Here is an 18723-nt window from a genome sequence, read left to right as displayed (position 1 = left end):
CCCAGTAAATGTCCCAGTAAATGCCCCAGTAAATGCCCCAGTAAACATCCCAGGCACTCCAGTAGCTCTGAGGAAAGAGCCCTCACTCCCAAAAGTGTGACAGACGCCCATCTCCCCGCTCCTTTCACGAATTCCTCCACATCACTCCCTGCACACCAAGAGCCAGGGAGTCATTCCCGCCCTGCCACAGCCTTCCCTGGACGCCTCCCAGTGGATCCATCTCTGCCTGGCTGCACGCTGCCTTGGGGAACATCTTTCTTGCTCTCCTGCAAGCTGCTCGCCCCGCTGTGCCTGGGTGATTATTGACTGCTGCTCCGGCAGCTGCACTGTGTCACCACCGGGGTGGCTCTGTCCCTTTGTCCCTCGCTGGGAAACGCTGGCCTGGCTCTTGGCACCGAGTCACAGGCAGAGCCACCAGCCCCGGGGCTGTTTGGGCTGCAGGGACAGAGGGTTTGTCATGGCCTGTGCCATCAGCTCGGCGCTGTGACCCAGCCTGGCGCATCCCACCACGATCCGCATCCGTGCCCAGCGGGCATCCCTCGCTCCTCAGGGAGCTGGGAGCGACTGGAGCTTTGGGATGGGGTTTAACTGAGCTCTGGGGCTGGTGAGCAGTGCTATCAGCACCTGGCAGGATGGTTTAGCTGGTCTGGGTGGTGCAGAGATCCTCTTCTCCTCCTCTTCCTCCCCTCGGAAAGGCGCGCACAGCATCGGGTGACTGGGAGTGATTGGGAATGATGCTTCATGGAGAGATAAGAGCTCCCCTCCCCTTCCTGTGTCTGCCTCCATCTCCAGAAGAGCCGTGGGAGAACAAAGTAATGAACAAAACAGCTCTGAAAGAGACTGGGGGTGGGACGCCCTTCTTTTCTCCTTAATTGTAATACTGTGAATTAATTCAGCTTCCAGCAGGAGCGAGGAGTTTCCCAGCAGCCCTCAGACATCCAGATAAGGCTGAGCTGTTTGTTGAGCCCCTCTGGGTTCTCTGGTACCTGCCTCACTGCCAACTGCTTCACACAAACTTTGCGCTTTTTTTGCCTTTTTTTTGCTTTTTTCTTTTTTTTTTTTTTTTCCAGAGTTTTAAGTTGTTCAAGCGTGACACAGAGCATGGGGGTTTGCATTCTTAATTGGCAAAGCCTTTTCCCACTCCCGTCTGGAGGCCCCTGAGCTGTCCTGCCAATTTATTCTGATCCTGATTCACGAGCCTTGCAAACATCTTCCCAGGGCTGCCCAAAAGCCCTGTCAGTGGAGCTGAATCCTCAGCTGGCACTTCTGGGCATCTCCTGAAGCTTTCCTGGTGTTCTCCTCTGAATTAAAACACCCCTTTTTGCAGCCACCCTCCCCTCCAGAAAAGTGGTGCCCTCCAAACTGTACCAGCTTCCCCAGGGGGAAATAAACAGTGGATACAGATGGAAAAAATAGGTTTATAAAGGAAAAAAAAAATTAAGAGGGAAGAGCAAGCATAAAGAAAGGTTTCTCTCTGATTCTCATTATCTTCTATCCTGGGCACTTTCCTGCTCTCTCAGGACCTTCTTTTCTCATTTATCTTCCTCATCTCCTGGGGTTTGCTCTTTTTGCCAGCAATTAGCACTGTCACCTCTGACATCTCCCTGCCTGGACCCCTGCAGAGCCCTGACCAACGCTTTTGAGTGGCTCAGACTGTCCTCAGCCAGGGGAGCTGCACGTGTAGGGGCAGGGTTTGTTGTCACAGGGTTGTGTCGGGGTTTGGCGCTTGTCCCTACAAGGCCACCCAGCCCTGGGATGGGCTCTGGCACCGGGGTGTTCATACAGAGAGCCTGGAAAGGAGGAGGGACTCCTAAAAACCCCAAATATCTGCAGCTCTCCTTGTGCTCCTTCATTCTCTCACTTCCCTCTGATGCCTTGGGAAGGCTGTCCTGGAACAGAGACTGGACAGAGGTAGAGAATAAAAGAGATTTATTGAGAGGTCTTTAAGGTACACCTTGGGCAGGACAAGAGCCTGGCCAGGGCTATGCCCAAGGTGAGCCTAAAATGGTCCCAAAATGGACCCAAAATGGGCACAAAATGGGCACAAAATGGACAAATGGTCACAAGGTCTCACACTTTGATAAGTTTTGGTCCATTTGCATATTGGGGTTTAATTGTCCAATTCCAGCTCCAGGCTGGGAGGTCCCATCCTTCTTGTTCCTCCCTCCAGCCACCCTTGTTGGTGCTTTTGGGCTGAAAGTTCTCCATGTTCTCCAGCAGGAGAAGGATTTGTTTTGTGTCCCTGTGCAGAGCTGAGTGACCCTGAGTGTGAGCTCAGAGCTGCACCCTGGGCAGCACAGAGCCTGAAATAGATGAAAATAAAACTTAAGGCATCACCTCCTCCCCTTATTGTCTTCACCCACTGCCCTGTACTCACCTCTCCCTCTTCTGCTGCATTTCCCCCTCTCTAAATTTTCTCAGCCCCTTTCCTGCTATTGCCCAGCCTCACCTGAGCTCCTGGAGATCCATTTTATTTCTTTATTTCCTTCCCCTGTTTCTCCTCCCAGCCTCTTCCCCCGCCACACACACCTGATTTACAGCGGCAGCAGGAGGCTGACGTTCTCTGCTCGCTCCCTGCCATCCCCAGAGCCACCAGGGGTAATTCATCACGGAAAATGCCCCAACCAAAGTGCCTGGGACATTCTTTACAGCCACAATCCCGAGTGCTGAGCTGGGGGGGAGGTTTGGATGGCGAGATGTCAGCTGTGAGAGAGCTGTCCGGAGGCACAAATGTTATTTACGAGGCTTATGGAGGAGGGAGGAGGAAGAAAAGTGGCTGCCACGGCGGGTTGTGATGGCTCCAGCATCACAAGGACACACAGCCCGGAGCTCTTCACTGAGGAGCAGGGGAAGGCAGGGGGAGGGTGGGATGCTGACCCATGGATGCTCCGGGGTGCCAAAGTGTGGCAGGAGAAAAGCAGGAATTTGTGGGAAAGGGAACGGGGTGTCAGTGTCAGAGCAATTCCAAGGGCGAATTCCTCAGCTGGGAGCTCGAGTTCTTTGTGCAATTTGGCTTTGACCAGAGCAGCAGGGGGGAGATGTTTGATTCCCAGGGAGATGTTTGCACACCTCAGTTCACTCCTGGATGACAGCAGCAAATCTGGGAAGGCTGGCTGGGAGCGGAGACCTGGGAATACTCCCTTGGAAATGATCCAGCAGAGCCCTTTTGAGACTGCACCTGGCACGTGGGGTTTCAGGATAAGCAAGGGCTGGACCCATGGAGGTGAAGCGGGAGTAAAATGCAGATTTTTCACCCTGAAAAGTCCTGGATTCGTCGTCCTGTGTGGTTTGGGGATGTGTGCAGATGTTTTACAGCCACATACATTTTGTTTTATTACTTTGCACATGGAAAGCAGGCCTAATTCCAAGGCCTTGGGGATGGGTAGTTTAGGGAAGATTCTGGTACCCAAAGCCAAAATTGTTGCAGAATAAGGTCCATTAACCCAATCTGGTCTCTAAGAGCAGCCAGTAGCCAGGGCATTAAGGAAAGTACAAAAATTAGATGTGACAGACAAGTTCTACAAAGCCCCTTGTTCCCTCATCCCTGTCTTGCTCCCCTCCCCTGAATATCTTTTCCTCCTCCTCCTCCTCCTCCTCCTTCCTCCATCCCAATTATCTCCTCCTTTCATCACTGCCGGAGTTGTAAGTACAAAGTACCAATTAGCTAGTTTTCAAGTTTAATTAGGTTGGAAGGTAGAGCAAATTAAATCCTTTTATCGCAGGTTTCAAAGCGCTTTCCCATCGGGATGGGTTTCCTTTGGATGAGGCCCGTGTTTGTCACCAAGGAGCTGGCCCGTGTCACCGAGCAGGGGATGAAATGTGAGATTGGCTCTATCTCCCTCCTGCCCCTAAATCCTGCACTCTTTTTTTTTGGAAAGATTTGGGGTGCACAAACCTCTGCCCCACCTCAATCAATCGAGCATTGCTCCTCAGCTCGCTTTGAGAATGTTCCAGCAGCACCAGGAATTCAGTGAGGACGCTGTGACAAAGCCCAGCAGAGAGGCTTTCAAAATACTTCAACAGTATCAAGCAGCAGGTCCACATGAATGCTTGGAAGCACCTTTATTCCCTAAACCCTTCTTCCTTTGAGGCCTGAACAAAGGCGGAAAAGCGGCTCCAGGAATAAACACCTGAAGATGAATTTGCAGAGCAGAGTGAGGAAGTGTTTAACTCTTGGAGACAATTGTAGCTGCAATTTCTGTCCCTCCTGAGCTCTGAGCAGGGCGTTTCAACAGGATCTGGCTCCCTCCACGGAGCTGCTGGGCAGGGACACTGGGGGAGGCTTCGGAATCCATCCTCACCTTTGCTCCCGGAACCCCTGGCAGTACCAGCACCACCCCAGCGGCATTTTTGGCGTTCTAACCCTCTCCCCTGTGTGTTGCAGACAAGCCACTACCTCAGAGTGCCCCCGGAGGCATCATTGGCATCGTGGGAGGCGTCATCGCCGCCGTCTTCATCATCGGCGTGGCCGTCACCGTCATCATCGTCTACAGGCGGCAGCAGAAGAGCCGCTCCGGCACCGACCACGACCTGTGAGTAGCAGAGCCACGGCCCACCGAGGCTGCAGCTGCTGTGGGGAGAGGGGACAGCTCCCCTGGCCCTTCCTCTGCCTGCACCACGGGAAAACCTGGCGGGAAAACGTTTTCCTGCTGTTTCCCGCTCGTTTATCTGATCCTTGGGGCATCCTGGTGCTTCCTGTCCTGCTCTCCCCTATTTCTGAGCCCTTAGCACAAGGCTGGAGTGGAAGCTGGAGCACAGGGATGCTCCCGCAGGTGCTGGGTTTGCTGTGGCACGTCCTTGGGGCAGAGGATCGGTGCCACTGTCCCCTTCTGTGGGTAGAAGAGGATCCTAGAGGAATTAACTTAATTCCTCCTTTCTCAATGGCTTCAGGCTCCTGAATGAGGCTGAATCACATCCTGCCACCAGAGAGGGGCTTCTGGGGGCTTCTGACAGGCCCTGAGCACCTCTGGGTGCTTCCCAAAGAGGCTGGGAAGGGCCCACATCCACCAGCATTGCAGTTTTGGACCCACGGGTGACATAAACTCTGTCAACAGCAGGGACAGAGGCCACCACAGGGGCTCCTCTGGGGCAGGACTTGCTCTGCTCTGCCCAGCACAGATCCCAGGCAGGGAATTGAGTGGTGTGGAGGTCACTTTATGCAGCAGGAATTCTCCAGGAGCGTTTACCCTGGGCTCTGCTGAGCAGCTCTGTCTCATCACCCCCTCCTTCCCCTCCCACCTCGCAGGGAGGCACAGAAAGCCCAGCACCCAGAGGTTGCTTTTATGCTCCCCCACCTCATTGTTGTTACACCTTGGGCACATTTTGTGCTCCATTTAATCCCATTTGAGTGAGGGCACCGGAGGATAGCGGGAGAGGCAGGGGAGAGGAGCGGGGGAAGCGGCAGGGGAGGCAGAAAGGCACACAAACAACAAAAAACCCCAGCACCACGAGGTGAAATTGCATCAACAGCAGCGGGCCTGTGATCGAGATGCATCCTGACAATCCACTTCCCACAATGGCCCTCCACCAGGCTCGGGGAAGAGCCACTTTAGCTGAGAATAGAAACACGGCCGTGCCCAGCTCTGCAGAGGTGCTGCCTCTATTGTGGAGGCTGATCCCGAAGGTAATAGCATTTCTTTTCTATAGAGCCATGAAGTCAATGTTTTACAGAGCCCCGGGGACCTGTTCTGCCCTCCCTGCCACCAGCACATTCCGGTCCCACGCTGGAATCCAAGGGAAGGCGCCCATCTCCATCAGATCTGGTGGAGCCTGCACGGAGAGGAGGGCGGGGGGAGCCGGCTAATTAGTGGCTCAGAGTTTTAATAAGTTTTGTAAAAGGATTAGACACATCTGTGCATGTGAACAGAATGTGCAGAGACAGTCTCTAGGCTGGGATTATCGTGGCTGCCAATCCCTATGCTCTGGGGTAAAAAGCTGATCCTTGGCGAGGGTCAGGGATAAAATGTCCCTGCCTGGCAGGGCATGTCCACGAGGAGGATCCAAATTCCTCCTGGGAAGGGATGGCAGGGCTGCCATCCCAGAGGAGCTGCCAGGCTGGGGCTGGCACTGCCCCGTTATCACTTTCTGGTTCCTCCCAGCCCCTCCCAAGGGATGATTCCCGAGCAGGATCCCAGGATCTGCAATCCGACACGGGGATTTGTCTGTGATGGCGACGGAGTGCTAGGAGGGAGTTTATTTCCATTAACGATTCTAATCGGGGTGAGAGAAAGGGCACGGGGGAGTTCCTGAGGATAATCTATGTGATTGTATTGGCAGTTCGGTGACAAACACAATCAAATCCTTGGGCACATCAAAGCAGCAGAACCTTTCCTCCTGCTTTCTGCTCAGCAGCCTCTTCTTTCCCTGCAGGATTGACCTCCCCCCGTCCCACAAACCTGCCCCTCCACCAAAGAGGAAACAGGACACGAAAAGCCACCTGACCCCAGAAGATATCCAGGTAAAAACCTGCAAATTCCCGCCTCTGGCATGGAAAACTGATTCCCAGCAGTGTCTACAGTGCCTGGATTTTGGGAAATGGGGGTTGCAAGAGCAAAGACATTCCTGGCTTGAGTTTGAGGAGCAAAAAGTAAGGATTTTCCAAGGCCAGGTTGGATGGGGCTCTGAGCAACTTGGTCTAGTGGGAGGTTCAAACTAAATTATCTTTAAGGTCCCTTCCAACCCAAACTGTTCTATGACTCTATGATTCCATGACTCTGTGACTTGTTCCCCCCAGAATTCCCAGAGTCTGGCACTAATTAAAAGCTGTAATTTGGATCCTGCTCTGTCTCTTTGGTGGATATTGAGGTCTGGAGGAGTTGGTGTTTGGTTGTGATGTCACCTGAAGCAGAGCTTGCCCCGAGCTGTGCCAGAGGATAACTCTTGCTCTTCTCATCCCTCTTCTCTCCCCTCTGCTCCAGGTTGTTCACTTGGACAACATGAAACACGAGGAGGAGATTCAGAAGTTCCCTCTGCAGACCCCCTACTACGACATGGCAGCCCCCGAGCCCTCTCCCTACAGTGACAAACTGGTAAGGAGCACAGGGTGACAGTGGCACTGCCTGGCACACAGGACCTCCCACCCTGGAAAAGATCCCCACCCTCCACAGGCCGGGATTATCCCATCCTGGAGGGAAGCAGCCTCCACACTCTGGTCTCAGCCCACCCTAATTCAGCTGACACCACAGCCAGAGCTGTGCCCTGCCCACCCCAAATCCTCTCCCTGCTGTTCACCTACCCCACCCTGGCCACTCCTCACCTCCTGCAAGGAGCCCCTGGTGGAGTTTGCAGCTGAGGGAGGCAGCAGTGAGAGCTTCACAAAGCAATTATCTGCAGGGCAGAGCGTGCCAGCGTTTGACTCTCACTTGACAACAACAAGTTCTTTAAACCCTTTTTTTTTTTTTTTTCTTTCTTTTTCTGGTGTGTGGATTTGTTCAGCCTCGGATGGGGAGATGTTAATGTGAGGCAGCAGCAGCGAGGAGAGATTAAGGGTCAGGAGGAGAGGCTGGCAGTCACATGGGAAAGGCTGGTTTGCAAGGAGTGAGGAAATGTTAGATGCAAGGGAACAGAAAAGAGGTAAGATTAGAGGGGATTTGGATGAGAAAACAGAAAATCATCATCCTCCTCTCTTGGACAGCATCCTGTCCCTCCCTCACCTCATGGCACTGGAATGCTGTGGATTTTTATCCATAGGAGACAAGATATCCCAATGGAAATCCTTCAGGTCTCTCCCAAACTCCTCCTCACGAGGAGTTCAGGGCACTGCACACCCTGAGCGAACTCCCTGGCTGGGGAAAGGTGTATAAATATCAGCCCAGACTGGAGTGATTTGTCATGAACACACTAATTATAACCCAGTTCATCCCAGTGTGACCCTGCCATGTGTGTTCCTGTGCAGATAATGGAAGGACAGGGCCCAGTGACCTTCAGCTGGCACAAGTCTGAAGCCAGGCAGACGCCAGGGGCGTTGGAAATCAAAAGCCACAGTTCTGTGCTGAGGGTGGATGTGATCCTATTTACTTCATCCCTAAAGGAAAACTTCCCCTTGGAGCCCTGCCTCAGCCCTGGGGCTGGTCCCCAGCTCTTTCTAATCCTTGCTGAGTTTTAAATGAAACACAGGATGTCGGAGCGAGCCCGCTGCTTGAAGAGCATCTGAGAAGCTGAATTTGAGGCGAGCGGGAGGATGGAGGAGCTCATTTTGGGAAATAACGAGCAGTCAGTTAATTAAGTGGCAGAGTTAGTGATGTGAGATGGGGCCTGATGGGTTGCTGCTCCGTAACCATGGGAACAGAGTTTGCTGCTCTCGGTGCTGGCCGGAGAAGATGCATTTCCATGTCCCACGCCTGGCACCGGCTGCTCCTCACCCGCCGATTCAGCCAGGAGGTGCCGGACTGCCGAGCTCTGCTTTCACCTGGCCCACCAAGAGCTGGCTCTGCAGCAAGGACGTGGTGTCTGGGAAGGCTCCAAATGCTGCCACAGCTCCTGGCACGGGCCTGGCACAGCTGTGCATGAGCCCTGTCCCTGGGCAGCCCGCCTGGCTCGTACCTGCGCCGTGCTCTGGCTGCCTGCCCCAGCAGCAGGACGCAGCCTGCTCCCATTCCTGCCTGAATCCCTTGGGCAGGCAGCTGGCTGTTTGATTTGGGGACTGGCAAGGCAGAGAAGGTGTCCTTGGCTGCCCAGGAGCGCGGATTGGGCTGGATTCCTCCCAGGTCACACGGGCAGGATGTGCTGCCACAGCCAGGCCGGGGGGGTTGTGCTGTCCTGCCACGCTTTGCAAAGGAACAAGCTTTGCTTTCCTCCCTGCAGGCAAAAAAGTGATTTGCGTCACTTTTTTTCTACCCTTAAAGCACTACAGAAACCTCCTTTTCATCTCACAGTGGGGATCTGAGGGGTGGGAACCCCCAGGGAACAGCAGTGGCTACCAAAACCTCCCTGGGATGGAGCAGGACCTGCCCGATCCTTCAGCTGAGGCTGGAGGATGAGGAGGGGAGCACATCCCTGGTCCCTGCCAGCCTCACCTCAGTACAGCCCTGCTCCCTCCGTGCTCAGAATGCAGATGCAGGCGGCTGCTCTGGGGTATCCGTGGTTCTGGGATCCTTGAGAGGGAAAGGCACAGCAGAAAGGCAGGATATTCTCGTTCTGCCTGTACTCCATCTGCAGATTTGGCTCGGGAGGGGAGTGAAGAAGATGAGAGTGGAAGGGAGAGGATTCTGCAGGAAAACGGGGCGGGTGCATTCAGCTTTCAATGAATTGTGCAAAACCTCGTAATTTGGGATGAACCAGATTTATCATGAAAGCCACTGCCTGGGGTTGGCGATTTCACAGCACTAGAACAGGAGTCAGGGAGTGATTAGAGATGGCAAAGAGTGAGGGAAGGGGGAATGGGAGAGGTGCCAGGAGAAAATAAAAGAGGCAGGTGGAGGAGGAACCTTCGAGAGGGTGTGCAGGGACCTGTGTGGGGACGTGTGCTGGCAGGGGACCAGGACAAGGGGAGAGGCTGGGGCATGTCTGCAGGGTCAGGATACCCGCAGGAGGGAGCAGAACTATGAATGAATATTTATTTTTAGGTGTTGCAGGCTGTGGGAAAGCCAACACGGGGCTGACAGCCCTGAAATGCCCAAGGACGGTGGCGTGGACACTCGAGGCTGCAGGGGTGGGTGTGGGGGTGTGGGGGCTGCCTGAATTGTTTTTTTCTGGGCAGTTTTGGGGTGACAGGGAGGATATCAAAGCAGGGAGGGGATGGAGAGTGTGTCTCAGGTGTGTGGGTGAGGGCAGGTGTGCCCTGCCAGTGCTTTTGTGCCGGGTGGGTGCTCCGTGCGTGTGTGAGAGGCAGCAGGAGCACGAGCGAGCGCAGGAGCAGGGCTGTGATTAGTGTCCGTGTCAGCAGGGCCCATTTGCACAGGTAGAAGGGGAAGTTTCATTGCTGCAGACAGCAAAATAATTCCTCTGGGTTTGCAGGGCAATTACCGGGGTGCCGACGGTGATGATTTACACCGAGCGCTTGCGTGAGGCAGTGCTGGGCCTTGTCTACAAGGCACATTATTGATATTGTAATAAATTCCGCTCCAAACAGGCAGCAAGGAGCAGGAGCCAGCCCAGCAGTGGGAGAAAGCAAGGGAAATCCATGGAGTAAACACCTCCAGTGTGAAGGAAGCAGGAGAGGAGTGAGACAAAGTAGACAGGATAGGAATGAGGAGGTAAAACCGAGCCTGGCTTCCTCCAGGAGTAGGGGAGGAACTGAGACACAAAATTCAGGGGGAAAGAGCTCTGCAAGGCCTAGATTTAGTTCTGAGATCAGAGTTGGCGTTGCTAATTTTCCTAAATGTCCAAACTCTGTGTCCAGACACGAAGCAGAGGCTCCGCAGGATGTGCAGCTTTCATGCCAAGAACGCGCCACTGCCATCTGGCCACCAAGGGCAGGGCAGAGGTGACTCCAGCCCTCTGCTCCCGCAGCCTGCAGCTTTGCTGAGCACTGGGAACGCTGAGCAGCCCCGTTCCCCATCATTCCCCTCATCCCTGTGGCCGAGGGGCAGGATCAGGGAGCCAAGCCCTGGCACGGGCCAGCGCAGCAGGCAGAGATCATCGCTGAGTGAACAACCCCTTCCAGCAAAAGGCACTCAACCAGCTCATTACAGGGCTGTAAACTCCTAAAAACGGCTCAGCCACAGCTGCTGGGTGGCTGAGGACCCTTCCAAACAGAGAGGAGAGGAACACTTTCAAATTAAACACCTTTTGCATCATTTGCCATGCAGCACAGCCATTTTGGAAAGGGCACACAGAGAGACTGGGAAGCTGTTTTGTTTGGAAGAGACAACTCTCTCCTCTCAGAGAGGCTCAGCGGATGCCTGGCTAATGCTGGCAGCCCCAAAAGTGAGGATTAAAGGAAGTCAGTGGGGCAAGAAGCCAGCATCACCCTCACCCCGTGGCTGCTGGCCCCAAGGCTCCTCCTGGTGATCCGCATTCCCCACAAGCTCTCTGAGCTGTCCTGCCTCCCAGGCTTCTCCCATTATTATCTGCATGAAAGATGTCTGGGTAGGAATGATCAGACAAATTGGATGATATTCCATTCATGCAGCCCTTGCTGATAAGCCTGCTTAGCAAGGAATACCCATAAATATTCCCATGCCAAAGGAGGGAGCTTTCAGCATCTCTTAGGCCGTGTTACAATGACAAAACCGCGCTGCAGAGTTAATCTGCAGTGCCAAGCTGTGCGGCCAAGCCTTGTGTTAATCGAGGCACTTCACAGCTCCTCAGTCCCCACACTGGGGCAGTGTCATTCCCCTGCGGCCATGCCTTTGGAGGTTTGGCTTTAAAGCCCTTCCCTCCGGGTATCTCCTTCCCAAAATCCGAATTTCGAAACCAGTGATTTTCACTCGTGCTCCCCAAACCCGAGTTTGCGATGAATGCCAAATTCTTGGGTTAAAACACAGCTCAGGTGCGTGATGAGGTTTGAATTCACCGATCCAGCCCCAGCTAAGGAAAATGCTGATCCCAGAGGGGTTCAGGGGAAGATGAGGGCAGTGAGATGGGAGCAGCCCCAGTGAGCAGGGGCTGGGTCACTCCGCTCTGCATTCGGGGCAGCAGCACCCTTGGGACTTTTGCTTTGATTTGGGATTTTACCTGACTGATTATTCATCACCTCCCTACCTCCCTCTTTTTAACTGTTTTTTCTTCCTCCTCCCCTCCCTCCTCACCCTTTTCTTCTTTCTTCCCCTTCACCTCCCACCCCCCACACCGTGTCCTGTCTCACCCCTCACCATCTGCACGGACCCTCTGCCCTCACCCCACACCTCCTCCCGCCTCCCCCCTCGTGTCCCCCCCACCGCCTTGCTGCTCTCTTCTCTCCAGAACCCTGGCAACAAGGACTGTGATGTCCAGTATGCAGAGCTGGACACGTCGGCTCTGGCCGCCTCACCCAGCCCTCGGACCTCCATCCATGCTGGCGGAGACCTAGTCGAGTATGCAACCATCCAGCCCAACTTTCGCTAGCGCATGTCACTCTAGGCCCTTTCCCCTCAGGTTCTGGCCTCAAGGTACACACGGCACTCTGCCTCCCTCACTGCCCCCCTCAAAGGCACCGCTGCCCCCTCCCTGGATCCCTCCGTCCCCGTGGAGCGTCCGTCTGTCCGTCCCTGCCTGCTCTGTCTCTCTCTCTGTCTCTCTGCTGCCCTGGTTTTTTGGGGGTGCCTTTGCCTTGCCTCCCCGCATGCTCTTCTTGCTGTCTTTCCCTTGGCTTCCTGCAGCCAGGCATGTGGGAGAGGGGACAGGGCTCACGGCTTGGTGGCAGAGCAAGGGTTTGTCCCCCCAGCTCCAGGTGGGTTTGAAGTTCCTGCTCTGGTTCAGGGGATTTCTGCAGCGCCCGTGCAGAATCAGGAGTCAGGGAATGCCAAGAGGGATTTTCCAGGCCAGGACAAGGAGGGGAGGGAAAGGAAAAGGGAATGATTGGAAGGAAAATTAAAAAAAAAAAAAAAAAAAAGGGTTTGTGTGCATGTGGAAGGAACTCCAGAGAAGATGGAGCATATGTGCATGTGTGAAAGAACAAGGTGGGAGAGGACGTGAGAGAATACGGGAACACCTAAAGGTTCCTGCAGCTGAAAGACTCCAGGCAGAGAGGGACTGTGCATGTGACAGTGACAGGGCTGGCGTGGCAGGAGGTTGGTGCAGGTGGCGAGTTTGGATGCTTGGGAGAGAGGGAGAGATTCTTTTCCTTGGTGTTCTCCTTCTCAAAACCAGACACAGACTGAGCCCTGTTCTCCTGGCTTTTTCAAGTGTCACCAAACTCTTTCCAGCTCAGGTCCTGTGGCAGGGAGTGATTAGGACTCGGTTGGTTGTGCTAGACCATCATCCTCTGAATGATGATTTTTTTTAGTGGAAAAACACTAAAACCGGGGTGATTTCATCTCTTCCTGTGTTCCTTTGCCCCATAATCACGGCTTTTTCTCAGGTATTAAAGCCAGTAGGTCCCTGAATGGGAGAGATCTCTCCTTTCCCACCTTTGCTGGATGATTCCAAGAGTTTTTGGCCAAGGAAATGCCACTGGTGCCCCTTTCCTTGGCTCCAGCTCTCCCTCATTCCTGTGTATTCCTGAGGTTGTGGTGGCTCCAGGTTCTGCCTTGCTCCTTCCCCTCTCCAGCAGCAGGGAGGATCTGTGGGTTTAAGGGAAGGGAAGGGAGAGGAGGAAAGGCAGACAGCAAATGGAGAGGAGCCCTTGGACCCCTCCTGGTCACCCCAGGGAGATCAGAGGAGGCTCAAGGGAAGGGGGATGGAAAGGGACGGCTTGGAGAAGATAAAGGACGTTGGATCCTTGGGAAGGAAGGAAGGAAAGGAGGATGAGCAGGAGGAAAATGTCATTTTTCTAAAGGCCCCTGGCCAACTCTGTGAGATGAGGAACCCCGCGGGTGAGGGTGCAGCACACACACACCCCTGGGTGCAAGGCGTGCAGGGGGCGGCTCCAGTTTGCTCTGTCCCTGTGCTCCCTGGTTTTCCCGTGCTGGAAGCAGCCCTGTAGCCCCCCTGGCGTAGCAAAAGCCCTGCTGGGTGAGTGTCTGCAGCAGCCCTGGCCGGAGCAGATCCGTAACCTCTCTCTCTTGCGGTGTCTCACCCACTCCTGCTCCCAGAATGAGGATCAAGGTCTTCGTAGACGTAACGAGCGAGAGTGGACAGTAAGTTCTGGACGGGTTTGGGTTTTCCTTGTCTCCATCTGGTCGTGGGGGGCTGTTTGTCACTGGACTCCCCAGCACCTCTCACCCTCCCTGGGGTGAGAATTCCAGCCCTGAGGAAGGGGTGGGTGAGACCAGCCTCTCTCCCTGGTGTCTTCACCTCCCGTTCCCAGCAGATTCTCGGGCTGCTCCCACTGTTCCAAACAAGGCAAGAGCTCCCTAATCCATCTTGGGAGGTCTCGCCTCGTCCTCCCCAGGGTGGGGAATTTTATTGTCAGCAAAAGGACAGTAATCCTCCAAATCCAAATTTGGAAATCCTCCCAGTCTCTCTGAAGTAAAAATAAAGCCAGTCATATGGTGCTTTGAAGGTGTAATCTCCCTGCTAAGACACACCACAGATCAGGGCAATTTAATTTTTTTTATGCTTTTTTAATTATTTCCTCCCCCTTCACCTCCCCACACTCCAGCTCTCGGTTTTGCTTGGGAATTTCTCATCCCTGTTGCAGCAAGAATAGCTGGAAACCACCAGACTTGGATCAAGAACACAACACATCAGTGAGCAGGGTTCAGATTCCCATTTCCAAATCGCAGGGAAAATAAAGCAGAGAGGTGGCTTCTCATTAATTTCCCATTTTTAAATGAGGATATCAGCCCTGCCTTGACTCCAGAAGGGTGGAGAGGAGGATTTGGGAGAGAAACAGCAAGGAGGGAAATGTTTGGGATGATTGGTGGCGTGAGGTGCTGTAGGAACACGGATCAGGTACGTACATGAGGAAAAAGAGAAAAGCATGCTGTGGCAAGGAATGTAACGTTCTGAGCAAGTTTTCTGCATAATTAATACTTGCATGTGTCTGAATGCATCCATCACCACAGGCCCTTGCTCTGTATTTTGGGAATTTCAGCTCAATCCTTTTATTTCAGAAGCCAGGGGCGAGTCCCTCTGTCCTGCTTGCCCTCAGTTTTGTCCTCACAGAAGCCCGAGCTCAGGACCTGAGCTCCTGTTCATCCCTGACTCACCAATTCTTGTTCTTTACTGAGGACAGGGATTATCCAAGAACTCCCTCACAGATAAAGCCTCAAACAGAGCAGGAACCTGCCCAGAGATACCAGAAATCATGGCCATACTTGGAAGTGTAAAAACAGCTTGAATACCCCGAATAGGGAGTTCAGGCCCAGGGGAGAAGGGGATGTGAGGCTCCCAGCACCAGGAGGAAATATTTCTCTCTTTTTTTAGTTCCCAGGGTATTTTCTGTCCCCAAAATCCACACCCACAGTGTGACAGCAGCTTTGTGATGCTGCCACTCAACAGAGCTGCTTCTTCCTGGCCATCAGCCTGTGCTGCAGCCCAAAATTCAAAATCAATGGATGATGAGAGTCAGGGTAGCAGCAGGACAAAATTTCAGGAGTTTTGAGCAGCAGGGGCTTCTCCCAGGCAGGAAAACACAGCTGAACACATTCCATGAGTGCAAAAATGTGTTTGCCATGAGCTTGGCCAAGCAGAGGAAACCATTACCCGTCCAACTCTCACCTGTAAAACCTTCAGATTGCCCAAAAACCACAGCAGAGCAACCCTCAGGTCACTGAGAAGGAGTTCTTCACTTTCAGGCCAGTAAGAACTCATTATTCCAAGAAGATTAAAAGTACAAGACGTGGTCAGCTGCCTCACACCTCCTGCTACCCAAAGAGACGTTCTGCAAATAGAAGGAAAGATGGAATTGGGTGTGGAGGGATGGAGAAGGGTTGAGTTAAAGTCATGGCAGAAATGAAAGCTCCCTAATTCAATCAAATAAAGCCTGTTTGAAGGTAATCTGGCAGGCTGTCTGAAATGGATAGATTGCTGACATCCCCTTTAATCAAGCTCTTGGAAATAAAACTGAGAAGGGAGGATGTAACCCAGATAATGAAGAATTGCATGGAGTCATGCTGGAGACAAAGGCAAGTGGGAGAAGTCAGGTGGGGGAAGGTGGCAGAATCGTGTGCCAGTTCAATTTAATTAGTTCATTATCCCTAATTTAATTTCAAACTTCGTTAAAGATAAATTAGATTGGGGAAAAGTCACAGTGGGACTGGGGAAGGAAGTCAAAGGGCACCGGCTGCTAAACAAGTTAGAAAACACCAGGCTGGTTTTGTTCTCCTCCCTTTTGCCACTCTGTAAATGAGTTCAGGGAACGAGGCAGGAGCAAAGCAACTCCTGGTTCAGGTGCTGAGGAAAGGTAAAAGGACACAGGGAGTTCCCTTCCTCTGGCCCTGCCCTGCCCCCACCTGTGAGGAGTGAGCACAAAACCAGCAAGCAAAGAGGGATTTGTTTGCACTCTCGTGTGCACACAGAAGTGCTGGCAGAGCTGCCCTCGGTGCCTCTGGCAGTGCTTCATGAGCGCTGTCTCGTGGCCACGTTAACTGGGAGATAAGGAGGAAGAAAAACGCTTTCCTGACCCCGTACATTGTCACAGCCCGTACAGGAGTGTCCTACAGCCCCTTCTGCTGCCACCTGAGCACACCCAGCTCAGCTTCCACTCCTGTTAGCTGAGGATCTCTCCTGGGAGACCTTTCTGTCCACCAGAGCTGCACACAGCACGAGCAAATCCTCTGCTTCTCCCAAAACGCACATAAACCTCCCCTCCCAGTTAATTGATAACAAATTACAAGAAACCCCCTTGCCTGCTTTGTCTTAGTAAATTTCTGTAATTAAGACAGCTTTCCTTTCAGGTTAGCTTAACCCAGAAAATTAATGATCTCTATAAAGCAGGAGGAGAGCACGGCTAAATAGAGTTTTCTTCCCCCTTAAAGGTGTGGAAAAGGGTTCTGTTGGGTGTGACAGCTCTTGAGAGTAGATTGTACAGGGATAGGACTCTGCACATCCCATTTTCTCTATCTGCGAGCCCCTTTTTGTGTCTTTTGATCTGCTGGGGCCATCAGAAGAACAGCAAACATTTATTTAACGTTAAGGTAAAGTTTGTGAGGCTTTTTCATGGCCCCTGGCTTGGGTTCCTTGAGTTAAAGAGCTTCAGTGCTGCCCTTGTCCACGTTTTCACGTGGCAATTAAAAGGCTCAAGTGGATAAAACCTGTGGGAATGGCCCACCCAAAATTAGGATCCCAGCACAGCAACTCCACTTCTGGCTTTTAAAAGCTCAGTCTGTAGGATCAACAGTGGAAGGGAAATGAAAATAAGGTTGGCCTCAGCATTGCTGCTGTTTTCCTGGGGCTCAGGCAAACCCAGCCAGGATGTTCCCAAAATTGCCTTTGTGCCTCTCCCAGTGGTCTGAGCCATCAATAAATTATTGTCAACACCTTGTTTTCTGTAGGATTTTTTTTTTTTTTTAAAGCATCCTGGTGAAATATTCATCCAGGAGCTGGCAGCAGATGGGCCGAGTGGTTTGTTCTGTTCCTCCAGGCGTTTTCTCCTGAGGGTCAAACCCTTGTCCTTTCCACCAACCTGACTGTTCCCGGGGTTTTGAAAGGGAACAGGGAAGGACTCAAGGGCAAGTTGCTTTCTTCAAACAGCCCCCGCTCAAACCACGAGCATCAAAGCTTTTCCCAGAAATTCTCTCCTGGCGAGGGCCCCTGAGAGCGGGTTGGTTTTAAAAACATCCCGGCTAAATGTCGCTCCTGCTCGGGTCATCCTGCAGGGTTTCCAAAGCGGGAAAGGGTCTGGGAGCAGGGAGGAATCCTTCCCATCTGCTGCCACCCTCTGGGGAGCGCAGCCCCGGGCTGTGGGAGGGATGCTCTGCTCCCTCCCAGGAGGGCAAAGCATCCACCCGGGCAGAGGGAGAAGCACAGAGCAGCCGCGGGTTTGAAAGTGATTTTATGTTCTCTGCAGTGGATTTGACTCACAAACCCGGCCCCGAGGCTGCCCGGGCGCTGTTCACACAGGTGAAGCCCAGCACTCCTGTCTCCCACCTAAGCATCAAGAGTATTCTGCATCCCAAGCCCCCGGCAGGACACACGTGCCCTTTAAATGCAAGAGCACGGGCCTGGCTTAGATTAATGATGCCTTCAAGCACTGCTTTGCAAAACTCAGGTGTGGAAAGGGTTAGAAAGCGTGAAAACAAACTGCCCTTCCTTTGGCTGGCTGCTGGTTTGGCCTGGAGAGAGCAGAGTATTTACAGACAAGGGACAAACCATGCCCAGGCCATACATATTCATCAATCCGGGTATTTCAGGGAGCGAGACTGAAACTGTGCAGTGTGAGGATTTATCACCTGGGTCTCCACTTTTTCCCGAAGCAGGGAGCTTGGTAAACTTGGTAAACTCGTTACCATTGCACCCTGCTTGTTCTCTGTGTGTCTCAGCCAGGAACAGGAGGGCTGTGTGTGTTTTTCCTGCCGGCGCTCCCGGAGTTTTCACCCGTTGACTTTTGTCTCTACTTGCAGAACTTTGGAAAGTGTCACTCAGAGATATCGAATGCGAGTGATTACCTGACCCGCTGTTACTCACATGAAGATCGATATCTGGAGAAGATCCCTCATGTCTATGCCCCCTTGTCAGACCTCCCACAAGAGCTTTATCCTCACCATTCCGACATCTCCTTCTGCTGCCCGCCTCCCGGCTCCCGGGCTCCTTACATCTGTCCTAAGGAACAGTATGTTTAAAGTGTCAACACTGCAAAAACAAAAACAAAAAAAAAAGGAAGAAACTAATGGTTTTCACCTCTCCTGTCGCTCAACAACCAAGGCCTTTCAGCCCCCCCTCCCTTTGCCATCGCTCGTTTTGCTGATTGGTTTTCGAATCCGGGTGCGATTGCCATGATTAGTTCCAAGTGTCTGCCTGGCTTGCTAATGCTCAAGGGAACACTCTGCCTTCTCCCACGTCCTCCCCAGCTCCTGCACCTTTCTTTTCTCCTCCTGGCTCTGTGTGTGCATGTGTCTGTGGGTCACAGCTGCCCCGTGGTGGATGGGATGTGCCCAGCCCAGTGTCCGTAGGTTTTCCCCCTGTGTCAATTCCTGCACTTTTTGCACCGGAGTAGCCGGGTGTGGATTTTTCACAGCCCTCGTGAGGTTTGACAGCACAGCCAGTGCTCAGATCTGAGGCTGTGGCTTTTAATTCTTTTTCTTTTATTTTTTTTTCCCT

The 18723-nt window shown here is 53.0% G+C and overlaps 1 protein-coding gene across 1 annotated transcript in view; it reads left to right on the top strand.

Annotated features, from left to right (window-relative positions):
• The window catches only part of NECTIN1 (nectin cell adhesion molecule 1), a 92016-nt gene extending 73627 nt beyond the window's left edge, over positions 1 to 18389 (top strand). The window contains exons 6-9 of the mRNA XM_063418084.1: positions 4385 to 4532; positions 6370 to 6457; positions 6918 to 7028; positions 18027 to 18389. Coding sequence (XP_063274154.1) covers positions 4385 to 4532; positions 6370 to 6457; positions 6918 to 7028; positions 18027 to 18245 — 566 coding nt within the window. The 3' untranslated portion in view covers positions 18246 to 18389. The remainder of the gene's footprint in view (positions 1 to 4384; positions 4533 to 6369; positions 6458 to 6917; positions 7029 to 18026) is intronic.
• The last annotated feature ends 334 nt before the right edge of the window (positions 18390 to 18723 follow it).

This window comes from Prinia subflava, chromosome 22 (assembly GCF_021018805.1).
Source record: "Prinia subflava isolate CZ2003 ecotype Zambia chromosome 22, Cam_Psub_1.2, whole genome shotgun sequence".
In the NCBI taxonomy this organism is placed as follows: Eukaryota; Metazoa; Chordata; class Aves; order Passeriformes; family Cisticolidae; genus Prinia; species Prinia subflava.
Note: the sequence above shows the minus strand (reverse complement) of the source record. Positions and strands in the feature narration are given on the sequence as shown.